The 8,335-nt window shown below is 58.9% G+C and overlaps 1 protein-coding gene across 1 annotated transcript; it reads left to right on the forward strand.

Moving 5' to 3' along the window:
- The first annotated feature begins 1,052 nt into the window (after nucleotides 1-1,052).
- NRTN (neurturin) lies at nucleotides 1,053-3,292 on the forward strand. The gene is made up of 2 exons (XM_082010991.1): nucleotides 1,053-1,209; nucleotides 2,533-3,292. Exons 1-2 carry the CDS (start codon nucleotides 1,068-1,070, stop codon nucleotides 2,979-2,981), a joined length of 591 nt encoding a protein of 196 aa, XP_081867117.1. The 5' UTR covers nucleotides 1,053-1,067; the 3' UTR covers nucleotides 2,982-3,292.
- The last annotated feature ends 5,043 nt before the right edge of the window (nucleotides 3,293-8,335 follow it).

An 8,335-nucleotide genomic window follows, 5' to 3' on the forward strand; every position in this document is an offset into this window, starting at 1 on the left:
GACAGCTCATTGACGGGACCGCGGACCCGATTCCCTGCCGCCCTGCCCGGCTGCAGGGTCATTTGTAAAATCCGACCAGATCCAATCTGCTTTGGATGGAGAAAATTGAACGGCGTAAGGTAAGGGCCTGGCTCGCCTGTGAGGAAAATGCCAGCGGGGTGTTTTTTACGCTTTGAGGAACTGCTGGGCTGCAGCCCCGGATGATCCGCACAGCCGAGGTGCCGGTCCCCCCGCAAGCCTTGCAGCCGTGCCGGGACAGCCCGACTGCCTCGTTCATCTTTTTCCTGAGTTTTCCATGACTTTGGCTGGTTTTGATGGAGCCGCCACGTCCGTGCACCGGCGGGGAGGGATTCGGGCTCCGGTCGAGCAGCGTGCCCCTCTCCACCGAGGCGGGCTGGGTGAGCGGGCGCAGACTCGGGGGGCTTCGTGCGCCCCGCCGAAAGCAGCCGGGGCTCCGCGAGGGAGGGGGAGGAGGATGGAGCCGGAGGGTCCCTCCGCCGCTCGCCCCGTCCCAAGGCGGGGGTGCACCGGGCGGAGAGGTCCCACCAGCTGGCGTAGCACGAGTTTGTCCGTCCTCCACTCACAGCCGCCCGCTGCAATATCGGCCCCCCCGGTGCGAGGGGAGGTGGGTATCCACCCGCCCAGCCAGCCGGCGTGCTGCCGGGCACGGATCGCGTGCGGACACCGACTCGTCCCCGGTGCCGCCAGCAGCCCCGCGCCGCCCTCGGCCGCCGTGGCCAACTTCCCCTTTGCGGCGCAGCCCGGGCTGCACCGTTCAGCCGTGCCTCGGTTTCCCTGCTGCAGCACTGGGTCAGCCTCGGGAGGGCGGAGGGGGTGAGCCAAGGGGTCGCTGGTGGTCCCGTGGGAGACGGTCAGCCAGCCCTTGCCGCGGGGACGGGGGACGGGAAGAGGGGGCCGTGGACGAAGACCGCGTAATAAGGATATTTGTTTTGCCTGTTTTGCAGAGTTTCAATGTTCTGACTTGCTCTAAGATGAAGGTATGGAAGTTTGCAGCCATTGCATCGATGCTCCTCAGTTCCATGTTATCCATTTTAGTTTGTAGAGACATGCTCAACGGAAGCCGGAAATACAGCCCTTTGCCTTCCTCGCCGTCCTCCTCACGGGCATCCTCCTCCTCCTCCTCGCTGCCGGAGGCTCCGCGGAGATCCCCACGGGCCCTGCAACGCCGCAGCTCGCTGCTCTCCCAGTGTAAGCCGCTGCACCGCCGCCCCGGGGCCCTCCCGCGCCCGCAGGATCCGGCCCCACGACCCCAGCGGCGCGCGCTTTCGGCTTGCGAGCGAAGCCCGACGCAGCCCGGCCGGTTTATTCCCCGTTCGCTTTCCCCACCGTCCTCTCCTGCTTCTGCGCATCCCCTTTACCAGAGTCTAAAGAGGAGTTTGGGGTGCAGCGGGGAGGGCTCGGGGCGGCGAGTGGGGGGTCCTGCAGAAATGCAGCCGCTGGGCACCAAACCTTGGTGCAAGCACCCCAGGTCTCCGTGTAGGGAAACCGAATGCGAAACAGCTCATCTTAATGCAAAGAAGCTGCTTTTTTAGCTCCAATTGGCTTTTTTTTTTTACAAATACAAAATGTCAAACAGGAGCTGAAAACGAGGGAGAACGGCTCCGCTCGGCGGGGCGGCAGCGGCTTCCCCCCGCAGCGCCGCTCGCCCCTTCGTGCTGGCAGCACGCTGAAAATCTGCGGCGTGTTTGTTGTGTTTCCAAACCAGAAGAACTTCTTTTTGGGTTGAAATTTTGAAATCGATGACAAGCTGTCAAATTACGCTTTCCTCCAGCTTTCCTGTGCCTCTCCCGGGGCTGAGCCGGACTAAGCCCGGCTTTAGGATTAGGACAACGGGACTCGGGTGCTGCCAGTGGCGGCCGGGGACAGTTTGCATGTTGGCTGCTGGCTTAGGGGTCCGGGGGGGCAGCCCTTCCACCCAGGCCATAGGGAAACACTGCAGATATTAAATTTATTGGTGTTTCTCCCCAGTCTTGTCGCAACTTTTCCGCAGCGTCATCTCTTGGTCGGGTATCTGCTGGTTTCCCCCTTTTTTTTGGACATCAGGGTGATGCCACCAAGGAGCAGCACTGGCATCTTTCACTCCGGCCGGGATGCTCTTGGCAGGCGCTTCAGCCCTTCGGTGTCCCAACCGCGGTGCCAGCGGGCTGGGGGTGGCTTGGCCATGGGCCGCCCCCCGTGCCCACCCTGGGGCTCACAAGGCCACGGGGATCTCTGGGTTTGGGTTTAAAGCCTTTGGGCACCTCGTGCACATCTCAGAGACGCTCCTGGGAGACGCGGCGGTTCAGCCACATGTTGTCGGGCTGCGGGGCTGGATTTTGCGATTTTTTTGCAGTTGCTGCCAGGCACAGAGGGGGCTGGGAGCCAGCACCGGGGGTCAGCCACCACCCCAGGGACCGCCCCCCTGGGGACAGCCACCCACCCTAAGCGACCTCCCCCCTGGGACAGCCACCAGCCCCAGGGAACGTTCACCGCCCCGGGGGCCCCCGCTAACGTCCGCCCCTTCTGTTGCAGACAGCAGCTTGCTGGAGAGCTACACGGAGGGGGAGATCCGGCAGCTGATCTCGGCGCTGGTGGAGCGCTACAGCCAGGCCATGAACTCGGGCGGCCACGAGCTGCCGCTCTTCCCCCGGGCGGGCAGCCGCAGGAAGCGCGCCCGCGCTCGCCACAAACCCTGCGCCCTGAAGGAGCTGGAGGTGAGCGTCAGCGAGCTGGGCCTGGGCTACGAGTCAGACGAGACGGTGCTTTTCCGCTACTGCAGCGGCACCTGCGAGGCGGCCGTCCGGAGCTACGACCTCTCGCTGAAGAGCATGAGGAGCAGGAGGAGGATCAAGAAGGAGAAGGTCCGGGCTCGACCCTGCTGCCGGCCGCTGGCCTACGACGACGACGTCTCCTTCCTGGACGCCTACAACCGCTACTACACCGTCAACGAGCTCTCAGCCAAGGAGTGCGGCTGCGTGTGAAGGGCCGGAGCTCCCCCCGAGCGGCGGGCGGGAGATGCGACGCCCCGGCCCCAAAACGCCGCTGGCCACCAGGCAGAGGGACCGGGGGCTGCGGCGGGGGCAGAGGGACAAGCCCAGACCTCTGGCTGGAGCAGGAGAGACTGCGCGGCTGGCGCGTCCCCTGGCGTTACCGTCCCGCCCGCCACGCAGGACTAGAGACGTGGCTGTCGGTGCCGGTGGAGGCTGCGGTTGTTGGAGTGGTGACGGCTGCTTGCGGCTGTTGTCCCCCCTGAGGGTGGCCCAGGGGTCAGAGGGTGACAGCGGGTGTGCAACACGCGCAGGGCATGTTCTACGCTCGGGGTGTGTGGCGTGCACGGGGTGCGTTACGTGTCACACGTACAGGTCGTGTCACCGGCAGAGGGGGTGTTGCAAAGCAGGTGTCCCCTGCGCAGGGTGTGCCACACGCAGCAGAGCTGACGGGTGCTGGGTGCGCTGCATGCGCCGGGCGTTACGTGTTGGGCGTGCCGCACGCGCCGCTGCGTCGCGGTGTGTTTGTGCACGGGGGGTGTTGTGCGGGTGTTGCTGCATATGGCGTGCTGCTGGTGGGGCGTGGTACCGGACAGGGTGTGCTGCACGCACGGTGTGTGTTGCAGAATGCGTTACAGGCGCGGGGTGTGTTACTCAGCTGCGGGTGCCCCGTGCAGCCCCAGGTCGGGGGCTGAGCCCTGCGGTCTGTAGCTGCCCCGCGTGGGGGTTTCCCGGGGTTCTGTGACCGCCGTGCTGGGGTCCCTGCACCGCCAGCGGCAATTCGGCACCCCAAATCCCCGTGTCTGGGAGCAGAGATGCACCGACAGTGGTTTGCGCTCAGGGGGAAACGCTCTGGCTCCGCTCCCCGTGCCCGCTCGTGCCCCCTTTGCCATCGCCTCGCTCCCCGCAGCCCCGGGCTTTTCTTCTTAAAACTCGTGATAATCTGAAGTAACTGGATTAACCTCCTGTCCCCCCCTGCGGGCAGCTGGCTGGAGACCTGCCACCACCAGGGAGGTGACAGATCCTGGGGAGGCCACCAGCGAAGCCACGGCGCTCGCCGCCCTCCCACGGGTTTGCAGCGCGGGCAGGAGCATCCGCGGTTCAGCATCCCCCGAAAGCCGCACCAGCTCTCCCGGCCGCGGCACGTGAGTATCGCCCGTCGCCTCGGCGGGGCTTGAATCCTGCGGGAAAGGGGACTCAGGCCTGGGGTTTGGCTCCGGTTCGCATTTACAGCAGTGTCACTCTTGTTTACTCTGCGGAGAAATAAATGAGACCGCAGACTTTTGCATTCTCTGGGCAGGCTATATTTGTTGCCTGGGATTGATGGGTTTTCTCCCCTTGGCCCTCTTCCCAGAAAAAGCAAATCATAAACAGAAGGAGAATATTGGTGTCATGTCCTGGGCATTAACCAACGCGAGGGAAAATGCTCCGCTTGCCGCCCCCGATTGCAACAGCGTCCCAGTTCCTCGGTCCAGCTAAATGAGGGAAAAAATCCCATGCACCTCCATCCCAGCACGGTGGCGGTGAGGAGGGGGGCTTGTACGGGCGACCACCACAGCGAGGGATGCTGCTGCAGGACTTCGAGGCGCAGGTTGGCATCCACCAGGATGGGACAGCTCGGTTCGGGACAGGAGACAGCTCTCCCCCCTGCATCTCCCGTGGGTGACCAGCAGCACTCCCGACCTCTGCAAAGGGCCAGGCTGGTGGTTTTTTTCTTGCTTTTCATCCAAGTGCCGCTCTTGGCTGAGTGGAGCCAGGATGTAGTGAAGCAATATAAACACCATCCTTCAGCAGGGCTGGCTGCGCAGCCGGCGTCCCCGGGAAAGCAGCCTGCGCTCTGTAACACAGAGTTTTCCCCTCGCTGTAGGGAAAGGGAGAAGGGTGGGGGGTGCGAAACCCATCCGTGGGGCATTGCACGTGCTGGCGACCCGGCAAGGGCTGACGAACCTGCACCCCAGGGATGCAAACGCTGCTGAGACCAGACAAACTCAAGTCACGCTGCAGGTGCACGGAGCTCCCAAAACAGCCTTGCAAGGTGCTGCGGCACCGCGAGGGGGTTTGCGCCACGGGGTTTGGACGGGAATTAAAAAGACGGGCTACAACACGCAGCCGGGGCAAGCGCAGCGGGAGCAGGATGGGGACAGCAGCGTGATCCGTGCTGATGGGCGGCCGTCAGCGTGATCCGCGCCGTGCTCTCGGCAGATAAGCGGCTCACTCTTGACTTGGAAAAAAAAAAAAACAACCCACACCCAAATCTAATAATAATAACTGCACTCTCAAGAGCTTGGGTGCTTTCCAGTTCTCCTTACTATAAAACTAAAATTAGTTTTGTTGCAGAAGCCTCTGGTGGAAAAAAAAAAAGAAAAAAAAGGCACTAGAGCTGCGGAGCAAGGTCAGGTGCTGCAGAAGCAGCGCAGGGCCAGGCACCGCGGGAGGAGGATTTGCGGCCGGGTTTCCCGGAGTTGCCTCCGCTTGTGTTCCCCTGAGCCCAAGGAGGTGGCTGCGAGATGCCGGAGCTGTTGCGTTTCCCCAAGGGGCTGTTTGCGCCCCGGTTTGGGGAATGTTTTCGGGGATCCAGGGTGCCATGATTTGCAGATACCCAGCGGAGCGTGCGACAGGGCTGACGGCTCTCCCGGCCCACGGGGACCCTCCTCTTGCCGGGGGCTTGTGGGGAGGTGAGGGGGCTCGGGAGCAGATGGAGGGTGCCCGGACACCCCGGACCCGCTCTCACACCTTCCAGCCGAACCCCCCCACCCGGCGCGCCCACCGCTGGGCCTGGTACAACGCGTGTGTTACAAACCAACATGAACAGCGCGAATTAATCTTTTTCTCCTTTTTTTTTTCCTTTCCCCCTGCCGGCAGCCGACCACTGGCCCGTGCAGAGGTGTACGGGCAGCGCCTGACATCTGCCGCCGCCGGCGTGGCGGCCGAGTGCGCTGCGCCCGCTTGTTTTTTTGGGTGCAGCTGGGCTGCAGCTGGGATTTGCGGCCGCAAAACTCCCTGAACAGGTCTCGGGGTTGGCCGGGGCGTCGTGGCCGTGGCCAAAGGATGGCTTTTGCTTGCGTGTCTTCTTTCATGCGTCTCACTCAGGGCCCCGTCTTCTGCATGAAGCTCCTTCGGCGTCGCTGCAGGAGCGCTGCTCGTCCCCGTGCCGTCCTGCGCCGCTTCGCTGCCGCCTGGGCACGGAAATGTGTTTCCAATAGAAAAGCTGATATTTCCCTAATGCTTTGCGTTTCTACAGCCCTCTCTGGTGTAATAGGAGCTGGAGCTGCCCGGAAGAATGTCTACAATGCAGAAAGGGCAAAAAAGGATGGAAAATTCTCTACTCAAAGCTACAGCAAAATCTCATCTGGCTCCTTCCTCATCATCCCATGCATTACTTATTGCTAATAATAAGAAACAGCGTGCAACATCTGTCGGGGCGGGTGTGTTGAGGTTGGGTTTCTTGCAGCCTGCCTATCTGCTGCTGCAGCTTTGCTGTTCGCGGCGGCATCTCTCCCCAGGAGATGAGGGAGTTTCGCAGTGTTTGAAAAATCAGGAGGTTTGGAAACCCGAGGAGATGTTTAAAACGATTCTGGTGGTTGTGACAGCACAAAATACGAGTGTTATGTTATCCCAGCTCTCCGACAATGAGTTACGGGACGTTTCATTGTGTTTTACTACACCCATCCATACACGTACGCGCCCGTGTTTGTGCAGCGCTGGCCGGCGCGGGAGGCGGCCGAAGCGCCGCGGGCTCCGGCTCTGGCTCAGATCCACCCGTCGCTCGCATCGGTTGGGATCCCATTTTCTGACATGGCCTCGCTCCCGATTTGGTATCTGTGAGGGGGAACTGGGGCTAACATCACTGTTTCCACTCGATGAAAGCACTGGCAAAGGGAGCGTTCCGGAGCGTTCCTTATTTAAAGAGGTCCAGAAACTTGCTGGGAAGAAATCACTTTTCCAATTTATCAAGACAAATTATTTTTCAGCAGTATTCAAAACCTCAGCCGCCTTCCCTTCGTAAATAGGGCTACCACATGTTTTCGTTCTTGGTTAAACAAGGCGTAGCCTCAAACTTGAGGCCCAAGAGGAAGGGAAAAAACGAAAAAGGAAAAAAAGGAGACTTGTTTCACCGCCCTCGGCGGGAGCAGGGGGGGAGCTCACGGTCCAGCCCGAAGCTCCGCTCGGCACCATCCGGATAAACCCATTCCGGTATTGTCGGGTCTGACCGACCATCTGCAGAAGTTGATGCAATGCATCTATATTTTAGATACTCTCTATTTATTCAAAGTAACTTATGTTATTTATTTAGATACCATAGTGTGCCATCTACGTAATGCGTTCTTTCTCTCTCTCTTTTTTTTTTAATTTTATTTATTGATCCAAATGGTGCCAAGTGCAGTTTACATTTATTACATTTTTACCATTTATTCTGAACATTGGGGAAAAAAATGCAGTATGATATTATTTTTTTTAAACAAACATAAACTCGGGTGTGATGCTGTTACATATGACAAAGTGAAAATAAAAGGAGGATTATATTGACTTCTTGCTGGTTATCGTCTCTCACTGCTGCCTATGGGCAAGCGATGGTAGAGTGGTGTCAAGTCTCCAGCATGGGGATGGGGATGGCCAGGGAAATGAGAAATTTGGCTTTTCTTTGGGCAGAGCAGAGACAGCTGAAGGATATCAAGAGTTTGGCTTTATTTTTGCAATTTCCTGCAGAAACCTCCATGCACACCTGCAAACAGCCCCATTTCTTTCTTTTTTATCTATCATCTGCTGCAAAACTATATTTATGCAAACCAACGATTTGAGACGTTACCAAGGCTGGGCCATTGCCTGCGTGGGTCTGGGCTGGTTTAGCCACAGCAATAATCATCTTTGCCCCCTTCTTGTAAAGACGCTTCCAGTTGGGTTGGCTCAAAGACACGCCAATTGTGGAAAAATCACATTGAAAAGAAAGAAAAGAAAAAGAAAACGCAAGGTTTTGATAAGGTCAGCCAGAAAAAAAGTTTCAGTTGCTCATCTGGAAGTAGTGCTGAGGTTAGAAACATATTTTATTTTATAAGGAAAACATCTCAAATTCAGCAGCAGGCATTGGCCGGGGCTTTGTTGCTCTTCTTATTAGGATGATTATGGTGGTTAATATTTTGTTTTGGGTGAAATGTTGCAATTTGAAAGTCCAGCCAAGTTCAGGCCACAAACACATTGCAAAGCTGTGGAAAATGGAAGCGTTGGCACCAACGCTGCCGCTGCACATGCACCAGTCCTGCCCCAGGGCCTTCTCCCTGCTACTGGTTTCCAGTAGCTCCGCAGGGGACAAAAGCCAGCGGTGAGGGAGGGCTCATCCCGCCAGGACTGAG

The sequence above is a fragment of the Phaethon aethereus genome (assembly GCF_964289735.1).
Source record: "Phaethon aethereus genome assembly, chromosome: 26".
Taxonomy (NCBI): domain Eukaryota; kingdom Metazoa; phylum Chordata; class Aves; order Phaethontiformes; family Phaethontidae; genus Phaethon; species Phaethon aethereus.

Excerpts from the sequence above, each read along its gene's own strand:
- NRTN (XM_082010991.1), top strand. The coding sequence starts at position 1,068 with ATGCTCAACGGAAGCCGGAAATACAGCCCTTTGCCTTCCTCGCCGTCC. Across the intron at positions 1,210-2,532 it reads CAGCTCGCTGCTCTCCCAGT|ACAGCAGCTTGCTGGAGAGC; the intron begins GTAAGCCGCTGC and ends CTTCTGTTGCAG.